Below are 23,440 nucleotides of genomic sequence, written 5' to 3' on the forward strand. Positions count from 1 at the left end.
TCTTAGAGTAACTCAGTTAAATTGGTGCAACCCCGCTGTGTAGAGGCTTTTATTGTGGTTTATGACAAGGGCCGTCAGTCAATGGCATGCCAGTCAGTAAGGAATTGTCCTAAGCTAAATCAGTGTGACACTTTCATATAGAAATAGGAGTGTCAGCACCCAGGGCGTTGCACCAAATTAACTAAACTGGCATCTAAACCCCATTTATTTAAACCAGTGCAGTTTTCTCCTGGAGACAAGCCTCCAATTAAGATGGAGCCCTGCTGAAACTCTATTGGGAGTTGCCATTGTGACTGGGGCTTCTAGCCTGGTTGTACTTGCCATGTAGACGAGGGCAAAGCAGTACAGTGAATAGTTATTATTTCTCATCATTATTGTCTGGGATAAATATTCACAAGTGCTGTGTGAGCAGCAGGGACTGTAAAACCTCTGTAAAAACCACAAACTGTTACAGTTATGGCCACTGACTCATGCTATTTTACAGACATACTTACCAGAAGAGGAGAGGAAAAAGACTCAGCCCCCTTGTGTTAGAGACTCAAATACTTTGATGTGAGGAGGCACAGGAAGAGGGCACAGGAATTTTTCAAAGGAGGGCCTGTCTCCACGGTAAATTATACCAGAATAAGGTGGGAGGTGAATTTAAAGTGCTGTATTACATTGGTATAATTCCCTGTGGGAACACTCTTATTCTGATTTAAGGGCGTCTTTCTCTAGTTTATCTTATCTCTTTTTGTAAGGGATTTAAGCTTAACCCCTGCAACCCCCCCAAAAACCGCTACCCTTAGGCTAGAATAAGGGTATACTCATGGGGAATTGTACTGGGGCAATACCAACGGTTTAATTATAATTATACAAGTATAACTGGTAAAACTTTCCTATGTAGATAAGCCCTGAGAGACTGAGCCTAGACTGTAACTCCTGGGGATGGAGAGAAACTACTAGTTCACATCTTGCCCTTTGTCTGAGAGGCAGGGCTTAACCATAGTGTCTCAACCTGTGCTGACCACTTGTCCTTGGCTGCACTTGAGGTTATGGCAGACGTTACACATTGTCAGCAAAGGGTGATTTTGTTCATGTAGCTGAGGGTGTGCAGTCACAACCGGCAAAACAATGAAAGAAGGAAAGACTCAGAGAAGAGAGCAAGAAAAATTGAAAAAGGAAACGTGCAAAGAGAAAGAAAAAGAGATTGTGCTGGCTGGGAGATAAGTGTGCATTTTTGTTAGGGGTGAGGATGCAACTTCCTTTTCAGCCATGAGCTTCCTGTTTTCCCTTCTTTTTTCATGGGTTTCTGGAAACCTGAGTCTGGGTTTCTGGGTGAAGAAGCCCAAGAGCTGTCCAGGGTGTATCTCTGTCTCCAAACATCTTTCAGCTCCTCTTAGGGGCTTTCCACTCCCAGTCTCTCCTCCTCTCACTGGTGGGGGAGGAGGTAGCAGAGCTTCCTGAGGGGAAGTGACTGGCAAGTGTCACCATCCAATGAAGTGAGCTGTAGCTCACGAAAGCTTATGCTCAAATAAATTGGTTAGTCTCTAAGGTGCCACAAGTACTCCTTTTCTTTTTGCAGATACAGACTAACACGGCTGCTACTCTGAAACCTCTGGCTCTAGGGAATTAAAAGATCAATTTTTAAATGTGATGGAACTATAAATATATAAAGAACACAGGCCACACAGTCTCTGAATGGCGTCGGAGATCACCTACGCCGAGGTGAAGTTTAAGAATGCACCACCACCTGCAGAGGCCACAGGTAAATAACAAGCTATTTGGGGGATGGGCTATGGAGCGGTTCATTTTTGTGACACTGGTTCCCACGCAGCCCCAAGTCAGAGGCACCGGCTAGCTCAGTGGGATTAGGGAATGTGCTCTGGAGCCTTTCAGCCTTTGGGTGGAAACTGGGTCTTTCTGGTTCTAATAATAATTATAGCCACTCAAGGGACCTTCCCTCAGCAGCAGAACTCAACTTCCTTTACCTCTCTCCTGCAATTGTGAATAGCACAACTGCCTAAAGTGTCCTCCCTTTTCTCCCCACACTCCCATATTCCCAAAGTGTTCCTGCTTATTGCCACCTGGGGCAGCCAGTCCCTCAGAGAGTGCCCTCCATTCCTTCCCTTTCAGTGTGAGAGCTACCCCCTCCCACCTCTCTCACCCTTCTGGCATCTGTGGGGTCCCTCATGGTAGCGAAGAAGACGGGACTCGGGAACAATGAATATAAAGGGGATTTTCTAGTGAACCTGCTAGACCCTGAGCTCCCAGACTAACAGCCTGGGATACCTAATGTCACCACACAGAGTCTCCTCAATGCCTGGCTTGGATTCAGCAGATATGGAAGGGGCTGCTAGGACACTAATTAGTGCCTTCTCCTTAACACTCCCTTCCCACCTACTGCTACCATCTATCCCCCTCCCTTCAGTCCACTTGCTGATGCATTACATGTTACTAGGGTGACCAGATAGCAAGTGTGAAGAATCGGGACAGAGGGTGGGAGGGTGGGTAATAGGAGCCTATATAAGAAAAAGCCCCAAATATCAGGACTGTCCCTATAAAATCAGGACATCTGGTCACCCTACATGTTACATTACCACCCACCGCATCCAAAATCATGGGGAGAGGGTAATAGGAGCTAGAATCACGTTAAGAGGGAGTGCAGGGTATCCTAAGAACTCCTCAAAGACTCCTTGCTCCGATCATCTGAGACAAATGACACCTGAAGAGCAACATGAACTTTAGCAGCACTGGGCTTGCTCTGATGAGATGTGAAAAGCTCCCTTGAACCCGTAACCTCCTGCTAGGCCCTCACTCCCTAATACCGGAATCCGAATATTTGCTCATTACATGGGCTGGAGACATAGAGTTTGGATCTAAATCTGATCTTCTGCAGAGTTTGGAGAGGTCAGGAGTCAGACCCAATGTTCCAATTTATTCCCATCCCTAAGAACATGTTAAACTCCTGAATAAGGGTCATTAGAGGGCAGCAACAGCAGCAGCTGCTCATGATTGTCTAGTCTTGTCCAGAGTATGGGCTCTTCAGGAAAGTTTTAAGTTCGTTGCAGAACCCTAACAGACAGGGGCTGATATGAGAAGAACTAACCGTCCTGGGGCTGGGAGTTTCTTCACCCTTAGCACACCTAGAGAAGAGAATATCCCAGAGTGCACCCCAGAAGCACACCCAGTGGCTCCCATGGCTGATTGCTGCACTCTTGCTGCTGTTGGCTATCTCTCTCCTCATCGCCCTCATTGGTGAGTATAAATGGACTGATTATTTAAGGAGGGAGGGGCACAACTAGGGACAAAAGATGGTCAATGCAGGCTGGAGATCAGGAAATATTTCCTAACTGTGAGGAGGCCAGTTAGACTGTGGAAGAGTCTTCTGAAAAGAAGGGAAAAGGAAACCCCATCACCTGGGTCTGACAAACCTGGAGATTATACTGTAAGGAAAAGTCCTGCATGGGCCTGCCAAGGGAGGATGGGGGATTGGATGGACAAGCTGTGACCTCATAAGTTTTTCCCCATGTCATGCTGTTTGGAGTGGCACACAACTGTGAGTGACAATCTCAGGTCAGGCTGTCAGAAAACAGGGCAGACACTCCTAACTGGTGATATATTCTATCATTAAATTTCACCAAGCCAGTAATAAATGTGAGCTCCTGAATCACTATACCAGTCTTACCATGGAGTCACAGCATTCCCCTTAGGCTCTCCAGTCAATCTTACCGCCCTGACAAACTGGACTTAGTGATAACGGTCATATAAACCAAAAATCACACCACATCAGGTTGCTCCCAGTCCCAAAGGACCAGCCACTTACCCCCAGGTCAATTGGTGTTCCAGATCTTATACCAAAGACTATGCTGGCAGCCAATTCTCTAGTACACTAACTAAAGATTTATCAGCTAAGAAAAAGAAATGAGAGTTACTGAGAGGTTAAAATAAGTAAAATACATTTACAAAGTTTGTAAATCCAAATGATAGCAGTTGATGTAATAACCTGCCAGTTTCCGAAAAGTCTTTTCAGGGGTACCCAGCTTGTGTCTGAGGATCTCTATTTTACATCTCGTACACTTTCCTACCAGAGCCCAAACAGTCAGAGATACAGGATCTTCTTTGAATCCATATTTATATCTTCTTCTCACAGAAGACAAGCTAACAGTTTTTCTAACCATGTGGGTTATAATGAGTCAGAAATGCAAACTGAGTCTGTGAATTTCCATTGTGGAACACAATGGCCTTTGTTTGAAGTTAGCAACTTTCTTCATTTATATTTCCAAGGCTCCTATCATGTTTGATGGGTAATTTAATTACAAGGATATACATAAAGCAAAAGATAATATAATAGTCAATAACAATCCTTCATTAGTTTTCATGAAGTACATTCTCATCTTAATACTAACACACACTTTTGATTTAAGGTTAACTAATTTACAGGGTTATACATAATGTAATTAGGGTTGCCAACTTTCTAATTCCAGAAAACCAAACACCCTTGCCCCGCCCACTGACCCACCTCTTCCTGAGGCCCCGCCCCTGCTTACTCCATCCCCCCTCCCTCTGTTGCTTTATCTCCCCCACCCTCACTCACATGCTCATTTGCACTGCAAGGCCCAAACAGGCATATTTATTGTTTTGACAGATGTATTATGCTAAGTTCAGGTTTTATTTGTTACAGGTCGCTAGCTGGCCACAAAATAGTCAAAAAGGATAATTTTTTAAAAAATGAAATTTCACAAAGATTTTCAGGATTCCTTCCCTCCCCTCTTCCCATTTTTCGTAACCAGCTCCATGTTTTTTGTTCACTAAAGTTATTGTAATTTTATGTGTGGAATTAGGACCACACATTATCACAGCTGCAATGGGTCTATTAAAGGCCCACTCCTGAAGCCCAAATATAAATCCATAGAGCACAACCACAGAAATGCAAACCTGTCCAGATACCTATATAAATAAATCTGTAGAAACTGACTCCCACACGTACGTGCAGATACACACGTGTATTCATGTGTACACATCTAGCATGCACCAACACATATACTTCCACATTATTTATTATTACAATTGTTGTTTAGTGCCTAGAGACCCCAACTCAGATCAGGGCTCCAGGGTGGTAGGTGGTGGACATACACATAAAAACAGAGAGTCTGCAACAAAGAGTTTATATGTAGCTAGACAAAGGTGAGGAGAAATGTATGATACATTGGCTCTTCTGCAATTACTAGTCAACAACATTCACTTTTTAAGAAATAGTACATTTCTTTTAGCGTTCCCTTCTCTTTTAAAAACGTGTTGTGAAATTAATACACACATATTTTATGTCATCAATTTTTTTGTGTGCAAGCCAGCAAAAGGAATAAAAGTCAAAGAGTTAGGCTGCAAATTTTATTCACACCGGTATACACACATGCAACAATACACACACCTCCCTTCACAAAGACACACAGTCTCTTACACACACACAATGCATGCATGCACACACAGAGACACCTAGCTGGGAGGGCGGGGGCTGGAGGTGAGAGAATGAGGAGGGAAAGAGATCAAGGACGAGAGCAGCGTGGGGGTGAGAAGGGGTAGTGAAGGAGAGAGAAAGGGGTATGGGGGGTGAATGGGGATGCAGGGGGAGACAGAAGGCTACAGGTGCTTGAGTATGTGGTGGGCACAGGAGTGTATAAGATCATAATGGGAGTGCAGCAGTGTCTGGAGGTGAATGGGGTGCAGGGCTGTGGGGGGTGGGGGACATGGGGGGGCGGTTCTGGGAGGTGGAGAGGAAGGGTGAGAGAGTGCTGTAAGGGGTACAGGACTGGGGTGGGTAGGGGTGGGGGGCAGGGTAGGTTGGGGTGGGGAACGATGCAGTGAGAGGGATGGGAGTTTGCGGGGGTTGGGACAGGGAGGGATGCAATGACGGGGGGTGGGGGGCAGGGTAGGTTGAGGGGAGCGATGCAGTGAGGGGGATGGGGGTGCAGGGGCATTGGGACAGGGAGGGATGCAATGATGGGAGGATCAGGACCCAGGGAGGTTGGGGGGGGAGGGATGCAGTGAGGGGGATGTGGGGGAGCAGCCCCATTCCCAGCACTCGGAGACAGGGATACTTACCTCTAACTCCTGGGTGCTGGCAATGGGGTGACAGACCGCGGTTCGCCGCAGGGCACACACTGCATCTCGAGTCCAGCCACAGAAGGAGCGTGAGGAAAAAAAGTGGGCCAGCAGCAGCAGGAGAGACGCGCACCACAACCCCTCAACAGCCGACTGCTAGGCTCGCTAGTTTGTCCCCTGCCCTGCCCTGCCCAATGGGAGCTGCACCTGCATACGGACCCCCCTGACATCCCTAAGCCTAGGAGCTGGGCATCCTGGCTGCTTCCCGGGAGCTGTGATGCAGTGGCTAGCAAAAAGCCTGCCAGCCCGGCTGCATGGCACCGCCAGCTGGACAGTCAACGCCCTGGTCAGCCATGCTGACCGGAGCCACCAGGATCCCTTTTCGACTGGGTGTTCCAGTCAAAGACCAAACACCTGGTCATCCTAAATCAACAGGTTATAGATAAGTGAAGTCAATACCATTGCAATCTCCTTTGAACTAGACTAACACACAAGTGAATGGGCCTGATTACACCACAATATCTTTTAACACTTTTTTGATTTCTATTAACATATGAGTGAACTAGGCTGCAGCCCTGTCCTGAGCTGGCACCTGAGTAGACAGCCTCCTACCCCATCAATAATTTCTATTCCTCAACTAGACCAGGGTAATTTGTCCCTATGAGAGTGTGCACTTGGGCCTCCAGGATAACAGAGGGAACCCAAGAGAGCTGCCCTATTCTACTCCCTGGGGAGGTTTGCGATGGCATTTGTGACAAGAAAACAAACAAAAGCGAAGCAGTCCCTGGTGAACACCAGGAGAAGTCACGATGTATGGAAGAGATGGCAAGAAGGAGGGAAATATTCTATCCACTCTTTTCTCTCTCTCTCTCTCCTTTACAGTTACCCAGGTTGGCCTAAGGACAAATCAAAGCTGTGAAGAGTACGAGATGGTGAGGCAGTATCTCAGGAAGAGAAACTGTGTTGAAGAAGAACCTGATGGGAAAGGTCAATAACACTAAAAGAGAAGAAAAGACCCCAGAGTCAGTTTTCTGGGGCTGGGGCCTGATTAACATTCAGACCTAAATTAACAGCAAATAACGTAAGGGGTGTGGAGAGATTGACTTTTGAGGAAAGAATAAGATAAACGCATAGGCACAGTATTGTAGTTGAGGGTAAATGCAGGTAAATTGAGTTTACCCACTTCTCATTTGGGGAATATAGGGTTTAGGTTAAGTTAATTTACCCACTTCTTTTGTTACCACTACATAGGCTTCCCATTGATTGGATAAGTGATAACTACCTAGAGATGTGCATCTTTTATTTATACAACACCTTAGGTGCACACGATGCTTGAAAACCAATCAAGTGATAGGTCCTTGCTCTAAGAAGCTCACTGGCTAAGAGTATATATATCATAGATATTATTATTTATTAAGGTCAGAACTGATCATCTAGTCCGAACTCCTGCACAACGCAGGCCACAGAATCTCACCCACCCACTCCTGCGATAACCTCTCACCTATGTCTGAGCTATTGAAGTCCTCAAACCATGGTTTAAAGACTTCAAGAAGCAGAGAATCCTCCAGCAAGTGACCCGTGCCCCATGCTACAGAGGAAGGCGAAAAACTTCCAGGGCCTCTTCCAATCTGCCCTGGAAGAAAATTCCTCCCCGACCCCAAATATGGTGATATACTGGAGCCAGGGCTGTAATTTCCAGCTTGAGGAGTCATACCCATGCTAGCTTTGACTGAGCTAGTGCACTATAAATAGAAATGTAGCTGTGGCGGCAAAAGCAGTAGAAGCGGCTAGCCACCCCAAGTACATATCTGTCTTAAACCTTAGGGAAGACAATAAATAAAGAGCAGTGGAGGGAGTAGATGTAGATGAACTTTATACCAATGAAAGATCATGAGGTGGATTTAATGTTAAGTGCTTCTCTCATTAGTTCTAGTTTTTTATGTTTCATTGTTTGAGATAATTTCTCACAGAACAAATGTCATGTAATGTTAAAGTTGTTCTGTTCTACTTTTAAGAACATTTTCCTCAAACCCTGAAAAGTTAGAAAATAAATGGTTCAGATCAACAACCACAGTTCTGTTTCTCTACCCACACAGGTAAAAAAGCTTACCGATTCTTACCTATTACTGTCCTCCTTTCACAACACTTTATTCCCACCCAAGGCTTCATACACTACCATCAGCCTTAACTCTGACATACATACAAGGACACTTATGTTAAATGTATATATTCTTCTTTTAACATATGCTTTTGTTTGGGGATTTCTTTGAATAGAAGAGAATAATAAGGCTGACTGAAAAATTTCAAACTAAATATTTTCCAAACAGAAAATGAAGTTTCATCTAAATAAACATTTTCCATGAGAAAAGATAGATTTTGGTGGAATTTTCCATCAGGAAAATTGAAATGAAAAGTTTTGATTTGGGGATGTCAAAACGTTTCATTTCAGTCAAAAATACTGAAACACAACATTTTGAAATTTCCAAATCACATCTTTTCAAAACTTTTCATTCCACAAAAAGTTTTGATATGTCGATTTTTCATCCTGATTTGGGATGGAAACAGATGTCAAAATATCAGCATTTTCTGTGGGATGGAACTTCTCTGTTTTTGAGAGAATAACTTTTACCATACGTCTCTTTCTTGTAGCCACTGCTGTGTAACTTGAACTTGGACACACTTACAAGAAGACATATGTTAAAAAGTTATTTCCCCCCAAAGAAATCCAAAAAGAGAACCATATCTTAAAAGAAGGAGTTATACTTCAGCATGATTGTACACAAAAACAGTAAGAAGCTTCATGCAGGTAGCCTGGGTGCTCAGCACCTGAATCTGCGCATCCAGGTCAGCCAGTCTAGGGGTGAACCTAGCCTGGGTGTGAGCCTAGTCTGAATCTGTATAGCCAAACCTGAGTTATTGTGTCATCACAGTGTCTGCACTTATCCATGTTTCTCTGGGGCCATATCCCATGGTTGTGTGTGCTGAGATGCTCTAGGACACTTCCCCAGTCAACTGGGTCAATTTCAGGAGAATTTGTTTTTTCCTTCTGGGGGAACTGTAGGAAGGTATTGGAGGATTATCAACACATTTTGCCTGTGTCCTCAATGAAAAGTGGACAGGTTCCAGCCCTACTGAGTGTGGAACCTGGATTCTAAACCCCACTGCACAGCCAGATACACTGGCCCAGATTTAAAGCTCTGCCAAACCCAGATCAGAGGTTTTTCTGTGTGGATGGTGGCGGGTGGGGGCCTGGGTTGGTCTAAAATCCAGGTAAAAGCCCAGGTTAACTCTGTAGGGCAGTATAGATGTACCCCAAGTGTAAAATCCTGATCCCATTGAAGTGAATTGGAGTTTTACCCTCAGCTTCACTGGGATCAGGATCTCACCCTAAGTCTTGAAATATTTTCTCATGTAGATCTTTGAATATACTCTGACTTCCTGTAAGGTCTGAAATATAAAATAAAATGTGGGATATAAAGTATATTTTGTACACTCCTCAAATGTAAGGCTTTTACTACTACAGTCAGCAACAGCATATGTGAGCACCATACATGTTAATACAAAGAAAAGCTTTGTTTAGTGACAGTTAAGGTTGCATTGAGGTAAACCCCACCAAAGCACAATCTTAAAAGCATGGAAGTCAGAAGTTAAGGGGGAACTCTCATGAACTGTTTGCTATTTTCATGTTTCATGGATAACAGTCCCAACACTGCAAAAGGCTTTTGCTGCCATCTCCAACAGGTACAGAAAAGCAACACATACCCCAACTTCATCAAACTCACATGCTAGCACAAAACTTTATCAGTGACCTCATATGCTAGTGTATTAACAGATTGACATATCTGACTGACACAGTCCATGCATTTGGGAAATTACTCTGCCTTCAGGTTGCTGAGATGACTGAGAGTTTCCCATAACTTGCTATTTCCATGCTTTTTAGATTCTGGGCTGGTGAATGGGGTGTCTGGATGCTGTCTTACCTGTCACTAAACAAAGCTTTTGTTTCTGGTAAATTGCTAACATATGTACTTGCTGAGTGTAGTAATAATGCATCTGGTGAGTGTACAACATAAATTGTGTACAACACATTTCAATTTCAATTGTGGGCGTCTGAGGAAGTGAGAGTATGGTCAAAGATCTACATGATAAAATATTTAAAGACTTACTGTTCCTATGGAGACATATGATAAAAGTATAACTCAGTCATTTAAGATGTGGGGTCTCTTTCTGGATATCTTAGAAAAAAAGAAAAACTTTCAACATATGTCTCCTTTTGGAACATCTGTCAGGATTCAGGCTGTATGGTAACTTATACAAGATGGAGACACAGGTTAAAAGTTATTCACTTTTCTTCAAAGAAATCCTGAAAAGGAAGCGAGTCTTACAAAGACAGATCTTTTTAAAATGTGTCCTCCAACGTATACCAGAGTTAATACAGAACTGTATGGTAGTTTATGATGCATTGGGTGTAATCAATATGTTGTAGATGGCAGACGGTGTCACTGAGTCCTGGGTGATGCTCTGAAACTACTCCATACGAAGCCAGTCAGGACTCTAGGGGAGAATGCCTCCTCTCTGTGAGCAGACTGTCTCCAGGGGCAAGAAGCTTACACAGCTTCGACCTTCCTGGGTCTGACCTTGGAGCATTCAGCATCCCCTTTTCACACCGTGCACTTCCCACAGTGAATTCGCACAGTCAGGGCTCCTGGGGAAACCAGAGGGCCCTGCACCCCAACTCCGCAGTCAGACATGACTCTCAGCCAGCAAGTAAAACAGAAGGTTTATTAGATGACAGGAACATGGTCTAAAACAGAGCTTGTAGGTACAGAGAATAGGATTCCTCAGTCAGGTCCATCATGGAGGTGGTTAGGGAGCCCAGAACCCAGTTCTGGGCCTCCCTCCATTTCCCCAGCCAGCTCTAAACTGAAACTCCCTCCAGCCCCTCCTCTGGCCTCTGTCTCTTTCCTCTCTGTCTCTTTCCCCGGGCCAGGAGGCCACCTGATCGCTTTGTTCTCCAACACCTTCAGTTGGCACCTTGTGGAGGAGGAGGGGCCCAGGCCATCAGTTACCAGGAGACAGGGTGTCGGCCATTCTCTGTGCAGACAGCATCACACTGGCCCTCTAGGGCTCTGCAACAATCACACACCCTTATCCCACCACCTAGATACTTAAGAAATGCATAGGGGAAACTGAGGCACCCACACAGTATTCAGAGAAAACATTAAGAACATTCCCACTTTGTCACAGATGGTAATAGGTAAGATGTGCTAAGTTCTCTGTAGGTGCAGGCAGAAGAAGTGTGCCTGTTGATATCACCTATTTATTTTCTAACTTTTCAACATTTGAGGAAAATGGCATCAAAACATGCCATTTGCAAAGAGTGATGCCAAGATAGTGAAGAACACAGCAGCTGCAGTAAAGGTTCGGCTATGAAGAAATGTATTTGATTAAATGCAGCCACTGCAACTTGGCAAATCTGCTGTCACACATAAAAGATGGAGGATAATATGTAGTAAAGAATGTCCTCACTAGTTAATATGGTGCTTTCAAACAGGCAATGCTGAAGTCAGTGTTGACATTAGAATCAATAGGGTCATTGGAATCTGATGAATTTGCATCCATGTGTTGGCAGGGGTCCAGCTCCCTCCTCCCTCTCTGTTCCCAGACACGGTTCGCTGGAAAATAACAGTCCAGAGTCCAATCTGCAGGCAATGTGATGGGTTTCTTGGGGCTAAACAAGCAAGCACATTCTGAAGCCCTTCACACCAGTCGGGCTATCTCTATACGCCAATAGAGCTGTCCTCTTCCTCTCCCCCAACTACAGTTCTATATACCGATAGAACCCCTTCTTCTTCTAAGCCCTAGGTCCGCACGCCGACAGAGTTCCCTCTTCTCCCCCCTCTTCTTAATTATACTTGTAGTGCCCCTCCCCTGGGCCCACCCCTTCCAATATTTGGTCATGTTCCGTTCTGGGGGGGTCTTGAGTTTGAGGGTGATAATACCACCTCTTTCGTACCTGATGGGTGGGGTAAGGAGCGGGGTTACTTTTGGCCATGGTCACTCTCTCGCAGACTCGGTGTCTCTTCCTTACACCTTCCCACCTTCCAGCTGTTTGGTTACCATAGCAACCCCTTGCTGGATTCAGTCCCCTTGTCTTCTCTTGTTACTGAAAGGCAAGGCATTCACTTTGCGTGGGGCAGCCTTGTGCTTTCACTTACATTCTCTTTCTTGCTTATTCAGCCTGTTTAAATTAAAAGCAAGGCCAGAAGCAAGATTATTATTGTTCGGTCTTTACCCTATTTGCTTCACATTCTCCTACCATCAGGTACAAACATAAGTCACTGCCTAGTAGTGCTGTGACATAAGTGACATAAGTCACTGCTGGTTAGTAGATACGTTCATATCTTCACTGCAGTGCTTCCAATTTGCTGCAGCTCACATCAGTTATGAAGCAAAAAATATTTTTCTCTGAAATTCCAAAATGGAAAACTATAAAGTGGTGTTTGTGTAAACTATAGATATACACAGAAGTGTATCCATTCATAGATATACACAGGAAGTGTCTTTATGCAGGAAGTTTAATGTAAATGCTCCATCTGTACTCTTGCAAAAGGCTATTTTGAAAGGGGAGACACCAGGCATCCAATAACAAAACATTCCTATATCTGAAATATTTTAAAGTACATTACTCTCCTACAAATTCCAAATGGACAGAAAATAAAAAGCCCTTCTGCACCCCTATTTTGTGTGTTACAGGTTTTTCCTGTAGTAAACCATTTTGCAAATATTCCCATTCTTTTCCCACATAGCACAATTCTCTGAGGCAACCTTAAGTATGCCTTTGTTACCACTCCACCATAATACTACAAATTAGAGGATGTCAGGAGAGAGGGCAGTGATGGAAGACTGACTGAAAGGAATGAGTTTTGAGGAGTGATTTGAGGTAGGAGCACATGGGGTCAAGGAGGTTATTCCAGGTATTGAGGACATAGTGAGAAAAGTTGCAGTGTAGCTTATGGGAAACGGTCAGGAGAGTACTGAGATAAGCTGAAGTGGCTGAATGCAGGAGTAGGAAGCCACTATAGATGAGATGGAGACAGGGCAGAGCTGTGGAGGGCCTTGAAGGTGAGGTGAGGCGTTTGAATCTGACACAAGCAGAAAGCCAATGAAGACACTTAAGTGGGAGGGGTCGGGGGATGGAATGGCAGCAGCAAGCTGGATGGACTTGAGGGACACAATATGAAACTTGAGGAGACCAGGGGCAGGGGTTGGAGCCGTAGTCAAGATTAGAGAGAGATGGCCTGAGGAATTGGCAGTAGGGATGGAGAGAGGGAGGAAAGGACAGGCAGAGCTCAGGGGTCAAATGGATAGCGGTGGGATCGAATGGCTGGTAAGGATGAGAGTCTTCACAGAAGAGACAACACATGAAGCGATTAGAGTGGATGAGGTCAGGCAAGGATAGGGTGCAGAGGTAGAATAGAAGACCATTGAGGAAGGAAGTGGACAGAGGGGGAGAAGGTGAAGGAGGAGACACTAACGGAGAGTCTGCCAGAGCAAGCGCAGAAGCAGGAAGGGAAACAATCCAGCACAGAACTAGTTAGTGTGCGTTAATGGTCTACCAGTGCCTCCAAGGGGCAAGCACAGTGAGGGAAAGAACTGACCAGGAGGGATTTAGGGGGAAGAATTAGGTATAAAAAAGACCAAGTAGGAGAAAAAATAATTCAGGCTGCTGGTCGTGAATCATTTCCTCACCATGAAGGTCTCTGTTAGTCCCCATTGCTTCAGATGTGTGGAATGAAGATTGACTGGATGGAACTGCCCTGGGGTCTGAACTGGGTATCACCTACCAAGTCCTTTCCATTTTTATTTTCTGTGATTCATTCTCCTTTTCTCCCACAGGGCGAGTCCAGACGTGCTGTCCCATGGGCTGGAAGCCCTTTCAGGCCAGCTGCTACTACTTCTCGAAAGACTTGATGACCTGGGATGACAGTGAGAGGAACTGCACAGGGATGGGCTCCCACCTGGTGGTGATCAACACAAGAGCTGAGCAGGTAACTTGCTGAGACTCAGGCTCCTCTGGGCACTCAGAGTGTAGCCCTGAAGAGGATGTTTGGGCTCTGTGTTCATTCAGTCCTGGGCTTCCTCATCCATCACATCCAGCACCACCACACCCCACAGGGACCCCCGTCTCCTACTGTCTGCCCAGGGACTGCACCTGGTGGAGATTTTATTTTATTTTAATCCAGGATTTCATCTTCACTCGGGTAAATGGAACAGTTACAGGCCACCAACGAAGGAATTACTGTATTGGTCTGACTGATCAGGAGAAGAAAAGACAGTGGCGCTGGGTGGATGGGACTCCATATAACAATACTGCAGCGTGAGTATTTCCTGGGATGGAGACCACTTACCATCCTCCACATAGTTCCAGGGTTAGTATACAAAGTAGTGTGTGTGTGTGTGTGTGTGTGTGTGTGTGTGTGTGTGTGTGTGTGTGTGTGTGAGCACCTTACCCACGACTGGAACTAACTATATCTGGTCTAATAGAGAGAAGATTTACAAAGGGAACATGGATAGAGGCTATGAATGAATTTTAGAGAACAGTGTACTGAAGAAGAGGAGTGTTTGTGGCTGATTCAACTGTTGCAATTCTCCTTCTCCTCTTATCATCGCCAGCTACAACTCTTTCCCCTGCAATGTCTATAATGATGCATCTCTAACACACGAGCTTCTCTCTTTTACAGGTTCTGGAGGCCTGGGGAACCCAGTCATCACACCAATGAGAACTGTGTTGTCATGTATGTGTCAGCAGAACAAAATGCATATGGTAACAGGAATTGGAATAACGTCCCTTGTTCCAATACATTTCATCGAATCTGTGAGACTGCAGCACTTAGATTTTGAGGAAGAACCCCCATCCTGGATGTGAGACTGGAGAGTCCCCCTATCTCTCGCTGGGGGCAGCTCCCAGAGAGATCTGGTGGGAGGGTTTTGATCAGCCCTGGGCTATCATGACATTGGGCTTAGGCAGTGGAGGATGATGTTGGGGCCCAAACTCTCTCACTAGATGGAACTAGTGGTTCCCAGACTTGTTCCTCCGCTTGTGCAGGGAAAGCCCCTGGCAGGCCGGGCCAGTTTGTTTACCTGCCGCGTCCGCAGCTTCAGTGGTGGCCAGTACATCCCTTGGCCCGCGCCGCTTCCAGCAGCTCCTGTTGGCCTGGAACAGCGAACCTCGGCCACTGGGAGCCGCGATCGGCCGAACCAGCGGATGTAGCAGGTAAACAAACCGGCCCGGCCCACCAGGGGCTTTCCCTGCACAAGCGGTGGAACAAGTCTGGGAACCACTGCACTAGATCAATTTTGGAAAAATCTGAAAACTGCTGAAAATATCTAAAGTGGAAAAAGCCAAAGTGCAATGATCTCTTCCTGTGTTGTCATTGAAGCTCCCAGGAGACTGGTGGAGGAGGCAGGCTGGGAAAGGCAGGACCAGTGGGTTTGCCCTGGGAAATCTTGAAAGGAGGTTTCCTGTTCATATTAGCCCTCCCAGTGTTGGTCAAGGTAACAACTTATGTAACCCTTCTACCCGTCAGAGTTGGCAGCAGCAAGGACCGGGTTCAGAATCTAGGGGCTCTGTTTCAACAACACAATGCAAAACCGGCTCGAGCCCCCACCCAGGGATCTGGGACAATTACATACCACACCCCTGGGTGCCTCAAAGAGGCAATACTTCCCCTCTCGCAAGCACAGTGTCTGAGTGTAGCAAAAGCCTTTTAATAAAGGAGGGAAACTATGCAGCATTATGTTGGGGAAACACCACAAAAAGGATTCATAACAGCAACCTTGAGCAAAAGACCCACCCCCAAGTAAGTTTGGCAGTGTCCTTTTCCCCTCAGGGTCTTAAGTCCAGCAACCCAACAGTCACCCCACCGCCCCACAGTTTCTGTCTTGGGTCAGTGCAGCCCCCCCAGAGTTCAGAAGTTCATCTGCAGAGTTTACCTCCCAGCCCGGGTGGAAGTGGAGGGAGGTATGGGGAGCATCTTACATGCTCTGCTGATCGGGTCGACAGCCAATTGCCACACCTCTCCATGGGGTTCTGCTTCAGTCTTCACCACCAGCGGCGCCTCTCTATCTGCCGCCCTGCTATCTGCTCCACTCCGCTCTCCGCACCTCTCTGCTAGCTGTCCTGCTGTCTGCTCCTCTCCACCAACTGCTGTGCTATCCACTCCACTCCACTCTCCGCTCCTCTCCGCTAGCCACCCTGCTAGCCTTGCCTCTCTGCTATCCGCTCCTCTCCACCAACCATCCTGCTAGCCGCTCACCAATATGTCTTCAGACCCCCCCACACACACACACACACTTAACACAACTCTCAGTGATTTTAGCTCTTAGTAACTTCAGCTCTCTAGTGATTTCAGGTTTTTAGTGATTTCAGCTGTTAGCAGGGGAGTCCCAGTGCTGGCACACTCAGAACCACTATCCCAAGGGAGGTCTAATGCTTAGACCAAGGTATCAGTAATTTCAGCTCTGCAGCACGTAACAAGACTCCTAATGGAGCCAAAATTAGCTCTGTTATTACACGGTGGAGAGAGAAGGGGTCAGAGTAGTGTTTAGGGCCCTTAGAAGGGACCCACACTGCCAGGTACACATTCCTGCCCCCAGCCTCTCTCAGTTCACTGGGCTTTGGAACCCATGTCCCTTGCCTAGCGAGTGCTACTTAGTTGAGGGCAAGTCCCTCCATCATAAAATGCCAAGTACAGTTCTACTGTCCTTGATTCACATAACCAGGATAACAATGCTTTATTACTCCTGCCCCAATAACAAAGAGACTGGGGATCCCACAGCAGCCAAAGTGACAATTTGGGCAGGCAGTCCATCATGTTAGGCAGGGTGGGTGTGCCCAGGCAAACAAGATCAGCCCCTGAAGTCCTTTTCCACAGCTCATCACCAGATGTTAGGGTAGAGCTCATTTCGACTATGCTTACATCCTCCCCCAAGATGAGAATTTGTCGTCCCGACAAATCACACTCCCTATTATACCAACTCATTGGTTCCCTCCAAAGGGCCTCAGGAAGCCCACTATGGCTTCCACAAGCCTGTGTGCTAAACATATTGCTCCTTACTAGTCAACCCAGGTGCATTATAAGTTAACCGTTTTACTGGTCTTATTACCCTGTCCCGTCTACTGAGAATCTTTGTTGCAGGGGTAGGGGGGACATCTTCTTGAGCAAAGGATAGAGAGGTTTCCTTTGAGGGTCCCTCAGCTACTGGCATAGGCCCCTCCATCTCTGGGTCTAACAATGGAAAGTCCAAGGTGCCCAGGGCACCCTTCAGCTGTATGTCTCCACTGTCCAATAACCTGTGTGTGTCATCACAGGGAGATCCCATCGGCGGCACAGGGGTGCCAGTAACAGGCCTAAATACTTCCACCGTGGAAGGGGGAGATCTCTCTTGGTTTAGCTGATCGAGACTGAAATCTTGTCTCCATTTCAGGATAAACCATGGTCGTGTCTTCCTCCTGAGACTCACTCTCAGATGTGCTGAATAGGGGTAGGTTAGCTGCAGGGGACCCGCTGTCCATGTTAGATGGGTGGCTTTGGTCTAGCACTTTTGTTCTGCCCGGCTGCCCTGTTGTGGCCCATCTCATAAGGAGTGCCTACCAATTCCCCCACAGGGAGCAAAGGGTTTCTATGCACCATCTTTCCATGGACCCACTTTACATTTGATCTTGTAAACAGGCAGATCTTCCAGCTTTTCCATCACCAGGTAAGGTATTGCTTTCCATCTATCAGCTATTTTGTGTTAGCCAGCAATACCCAAATTTCGCAGCAGGACTCTGTCCCCCGGCTGGAGCTCCTGCAAACGCACCCTAGCATCATATTGATGTTTGTTGCGGTCTGAGTTCTTCCGAGCTGCAGTAGCTAAGTGATAACCATCCCGCAGCTTTTTTTTTTAGTCAGGATACATATTGCTGATGAGTTTTATAGATATCTCCATCCTCTGATACACCAAAGCACAAATGTATGAGTAATCTTGGTTCTCACCCAAACATCAAGAGATATGGAGTGACTTCCGTAGCATCGTTCTTTGTGGCGTTGTAGGCATGCACCAGAAATGTGACATGCTGGCTCCAGGTTGCCTTTTGCTCTGGTCGCAAAGTCCCCAACATATTTAACAGGGTTCGATTGAACCTCTCTTGTTGAGGATCACCTTGCAGGTGATAAGGCATTGCCCTAGACTTTTTAATTCCTGCTATCCTCAGCACCTCCTTCAGAAGGTGACTTTCAAAGTCCCTCCCCTGGTCAGAGTGTATCTGAGCCAGGAATTCATAAACTGAGAAATATTTCTCCCACAATACTCAAGCAACAGTGGTGACCCTCTGATCACGTGTGGGATATGCCTGCGCATACCATGTAAAATGGTTTGTCACTACTAGAATGTTCCCGACATCCCCCTTGTCTACTTCTAAAGACAAGAAATCAATGTGTACCAGCTCCAGAGGTTTGTTGCTGGTAATGTTCTTCAGATATGCAGCCCTTGTGGGCAGAGTTTTTCTTTGAACACATCGAGCGCAAGTTTCACATTTTCTGCGAACATCTTTAGCCATCCGGGGCCAATAGAACCTACTACGAATAAGTTCCAGGGTCCTCTCCATCCCTAAATGTCCAAAGTCATCATGCAGGGCCCTCATGGCCAGGGCTCTGTACTTTTTTGGCAGCACTAGTTGTGCTCGTCGCTTTTGTAAAGGGTCCATGGTCACTCAGTGTAGCACTCCCTGAATCAGTTTAGTTTGGTCCATTCTTTTAATAGTAGTTCACCCTCAGGGTTAGGTGGGACAACCGCAGCTGGGCTTCACCCCTCCCTTTTGGCAAATAGTGTATCACAAATGTCAATATTTTGCAGCTGAGCTTTTTGCCAGTCAGCCTCATTGAGCATGGGCAATGGAGATTGGTCCAACACAATATAGTTCACTGAGGCAGAAGGCACGCTTTCCAGAGCTTCTGCAAAACATCCATGAAGGCTTTCATGGGCCTCTGGCTCTCGACGACTCACACTGCAAATAGCTCTTACTCCATCCATGTGTATCACAGAAACTTCCTGTGCCTGCGGACGCCTGGCCAATGCATCCGCATCTACATTGCTTCTTCCTGATCGGTATTGAATGCTGAAGTCATAGCTAACCAAGGCGGCCACCCATGTCTGCCCTGTAGCATCCAGCTTAGCACTTATTAACACATAAGTCAGTGGATTGTTGTCTGTCCACACTTGGAACTGAGCATCATACAAGTAGTCCCCAAAAATTTTTCAGTGATGGCCCATTTCAAGACCAAGAACTCCAGCTTGTGGGTGGGATAGCGAGTTTCACTATTAGACAGTCCTCGGCTGGCAAAGGCTACAGGTTTACATTTGCCTTCCACTTCCTGGTACAGGACTGCTCCCAGACACTCCAAGCTGGCATCAGTATGTAAAATAAACGGTTTGCTGGGGTCAACAAAGACTAGGACTGGAGCATGAGTTAGGCAAGTAATGATTTCTCAAAAAGCCCTTTCACGTCTCTCATCCCACCGTGTCCCAGATGATTTGAAGGTGCCATAGTGTCTCTGCACAGGAGGCTTTGGGGACCTCCCCTTATTCTTGGTCTTAGATTTGTTCTTGCTGGACTGGTATCCCCGGTAAGATTATTCAGAGGTTTTACAATCATAGCATAGTTTTTCACAAATTTGCAGTAGTAGCCATTAAATCTAAGAAAGGTCTTGAGTTCTTTGTAGTTACTTGGACATGGCCAGGTAGTGAGTGCTTCTATTTTAATGGGATCAGTACTCACACCCTCTTGGGACACGATGTGACCCACATACTTCACTGAGGTTCTGCAGAACTGGCATTTGTCAATTGAAAGCTTTAAACCATAATCCTCCAACCTATCAAGCACTTTAAGAAGTCTTTTTTCATGCTCCTCCAACATTCTTCCAAACACAATCAGGTCATCCAAATAAACTAACACTTGCAGTAAATTCATGTCTCCCACAACTTTCTTCATAAGATGTTGAAATGTGGCAGGTGCTCCAGAAATCCCTTGGGCATGCGTTCGAACTGATAAAACCCTAATGGGCAGATGAAGGCTGTCTTCTCCTTATCTTCTTCTCCCAGAGGGATCCGGTAGTATCCACTTTGAAGATCCAACACAGAGAACCACTGGCTTCCCAGAAAACAGTCTAAGGCATCTTGGACTCGAGGCATAGTGTACTGGTTAACCACAGTACGGCTGTTTAGGGTGAAGCAGTCGATACACATCCGGATTTTCCCATTTTTTTACAGACCATCACAATGGTGAGGCGTATGGGCTGTGGGACTCTGTAATGATGCCATTCGCAGCCAGCTACTGAAGATGGTGTCGCACATCTTCCATCTCAGAGAGAGAAATCCTCCTAGATCTCTCCCTGAAAGGTCAAGAGTCATGTAGTCTGATGTTGTGCTCTACTCCTTTTGCACATCCCACATCCCACTCATGCAGTGAGAACACCTTGGATTTTTCACAACATTTCTTCCTCAGGTGATCTTTCCACTTCTCGGACACTGGTGAATCTCCAAAGTCAAATTTTGCTGGGTCTATTGTCGGAACTTGAGTTTCACACTGAAGTTTTACAATTGATTCAGGCTCAAAGAGGTCTGCTATCTTTTGTCCTTGCTTCACAACAACATCACAACTTGTTTCATTAGCAATCAGTATAATCACCTTTTCCTGGGCTTCAGCAGGTAGGGTTATGACTCCACTGGGCACCAGCACTCCTTCAGGGAGCTCTCCTTCAACCAGCTGCTCTACCATTGCTAATGCCCCTTTAGTGCCTTTCAGCCTGGTACTCATGACAAGCACTTCTTGCTCTGTCTTTGCAGGCACTATTAAGGGGCTTGTGCCCTCGTACTTCAGTGCCCCAATCGGTAGCTCAGATGTCTCCTTTATAGCACTCTCAATTTTCCTATAGGCTTCAGCACAAAACTTATGGATCATCAGGGTATTCAGGTACTGATCCCCAGCCCATTGTCTGCAGTAATCTGCGACTACCTTGAAGAGACTGGAGTTGGTCCCTATCAGCACAGACACATCAGAGGTCCCTTTAGGGTCAGGGCATGTTAAGGAAGCTGTGTCTACCTCTTCTCTTACCCCAGCAACCTCCTCTGGGAATTCCAGGTGCACTATGACATACTCTTGGTAGGAGTATTCGTCCATGCTGAGGCCACACAGACCAAGGCCAGTCAGTGGCTATATAGGCAGGTGCCTAAGCATCTGCTGGTAGAATGACTGAAATATAATAGTCACTTGAGATCCAGTGTCAAGCACTGCTTTACACTCTGCCCCTTCAATCCTCACTGTGACGTTTGCTCAAGGCCCTATCAGTCCTGCCAGGATCCCAGCTGGACAGTCTTTTCTGGGGAGATCTTTAAACCCTGCAGGCCTGGGTGGTCCCCGTCCCCAGGCCCTCTGGCAGTTACAGGATCTCTCCCAACTGATCCTCAGCTTTCCATACACTAAGGAGGGATTTTTTTCATTACGGCACTTGGCAGCACTGTGCCCATCCTGACCGCATCGGTAGCAGAAGAACTGTCTTTTCCCCCTTTGCCTGAATGGAACGGTGGCTCTAAATGCTGACTTCTCCATCACCACAGTCTGAGGCTCCTTAGCCCTGGAAGTCTTAGCTCAGTCAATGGTGCTTTGCAGCTCAGCTATCCATTCTGCCAGGACCTGCATTTGCTGGGCAAGTTCCTTTCTGGTGCTCACCATCAGTATACTGGCCATTTGCAGTGGTGTTGTGCTGGCTGGCTCCAATGTTTGGGCTTCCCAAAACCCGCTGGCAGCCTGCCTTTCTTCCTCCTCTCTGGCCTCTTTTATCAGCTGGGAGTAACTTGGGGGATGTTCCTGTCGTTCTCTTAGCCGGAGATGAAGTAGAATCGGGTTCTGATACTGAGTTCCTCTCATGATTTGAGCCAGTCTAGTCCAATCCATCTGCTCAGCAGTCACTGCTACCCTCATGACAGCTCTCTGAAGCAGTCTCTCCAGTCTCTGTATGTAGGCTGAAGCCTTCTTGCCCCTTTGCTATCGGGAATTAAGGAACTTCCAGAAGCTGTCTTCAGGGCCCTCTACGCTCCCAAAGGTGTGATCAAGGGCCTCTAGGCAGTCCTTTACACTGACCCCAGGGTCAATGAGCTTCAGGGTGCAGATCACATCTAATGCTGGGCCCCTAAGGCTCTCTATTAGACATCTTGGCTTTTCTACATCTGGTACGGCCCACTCCTGCAGCATTTCAGTGGTATGCTCTAACCAGGGTTCAAACTCCTCTTCCCCAGCAAATAACCTTAACTTATCACAAGAGTTTTGACGCAGCATGGGACAGCATAACCTTTTCCAGTGTTTGCCCCACTGCTTTTGCCCAATCATCGGCCGAGGCTGCGGCCCCTGAGCTAGAGGCTGCTGAGCCAGGGCCCAACAAACCTGACATATTAGCCATTATACAAAGAGTAGTTTCCTCAAAATATAAACACAATTGTTTCCCAATGTAGTGGATCACTCAACAGGTGCTTGCGAGGGGTGCTGACCCAGAAATCCCAGATGAGCCCCCAAAAATGTAACCCTTCTGCCCATCAGAGTTGGCAGCAACAAGGGCCGGGTTCAGTATCTAGGGGTTCCGTTTCACTAACACAATGCAAAACCAGCTCGAGCCCCCACCCAGTGACCTGGGACAATTACATACCACACCCGTGGGTGCCTCGAAGAGGCAATACTTCCCCTCGCGCAAGCACAGAGTCTGAGTGTAGCAAAAGCCTTTTAATATAGGAGGGAAACAATGCAGCATTATGTTGGGGAAACACCACAAACAGGATTCATAACACTAACCATGAGCAAAAGACCCACCCCCAAGTAAGTTTGGCAGTGTCCTTTTCCCCTCAGGGTCTTGAGTCCAGCAACCCAAAAGTCACACACTCCCCTCCCCAGTTTCTGTCCTTGGTCAGTGCAACCCCCCAGAGTTCAGAAGTTCATCTGCAGAGTATACCTCCCAGCCTGGAAGTGGAAGTGAAGGGAGGTATGGGGGGCATCTTACATGCTCCGCTGCTCAGGTCAACAGCCGAGTGCCACACCTCTCCATGGGGTTCTACTGCAGTCTTCACCATCAGCCGCTCCTCTCCGCCAGCTGTCCTGCTAGCCGCTCACCAATATGTCTTCATCCCCCGCCCCCCCCCCCACTTAACACAGCTCTCAGTGATTTAGCTCTTAGCCCTGGTCTACACTAGGAGTTGAGGTTGAATGTAGCAGCGTTAAATCAATTTAACCCTGCACCAATTCACACGACAAAGCCTTTTTTTTTTTACT

The 23,440-nt window shown here is 46.6% G+C and overlaps 1 protein-coding gene across 1 annotated transcript; it reads left to right on the forward strand.

The window, feature by feature from the left end:
* The first annotated feature begins 1,569 nt into the window (after positions 1–1,569).
* On the forward strand, positions 1,570–15,001 carry LOC140899072 (C-type lectin domain family 4 member A-like). The gene is made up of 6 exons (XM_073313829.1): positions 1,570–1,747; positions 3,106–3,237; positions 6,964–7,068; positions 13,981–14,132; positions 14,328–14,461; positions 14,826–15,001. Exons 1-6 carry the CDS (start codon positions 1,681–1,683, stop codon positions 14,983–14,985), a joined length of 750 nt encoding a protein of 249 aa, XP_073169930.1. The 5' UTR covers positions 1,570–1,680; the 3' UTR covers positions 14,986–15,001.
* Positions 15,002–23,440: the final 8,439 nt, after the last annotated feature.

This window comes from Lepidochelys kempii, chromosome 1 (genome assembly GCF_965140265.1).
Source record: "Lepidochelys kempii isolate rLepKem1 chromosome 1, rLepKem1.hap2, whole genome shotgun sequence".
NCBI lineage: Eukaryota > Metazoa > Chordata > Testudines > Cheloniidae > Lepidochelys > Lepidochelys kempii.

What these genes read in the sequence shown, in the direction of transcription:
- LOC140899072 (XM_073313829.1), top strand. Translation starts at nt 1,681, where the DNA reads ATGGCGTCGGAGATCACCTACGCCGAGGTGAAGTTTAAGAATGCACCA. An exon ending in ACCACCTGCAGAGGCCACAG is followed by an intron (nt 1,748 to 3,105) that starts GTAAATAACAAG and finishes TGGGGCTGGGAG; the next exon opens with TTTCTTCACCCTTAGCACAC. An exon ending in TCTCCTCATCGCCCTCATTG is followed by an intron (nt 3,238 to 6,963) that starts GTGAGTATAAAT and finishes TCTCCTTTACAG; the next exon opens with TTACCCAGGTTGGCCTAAGG.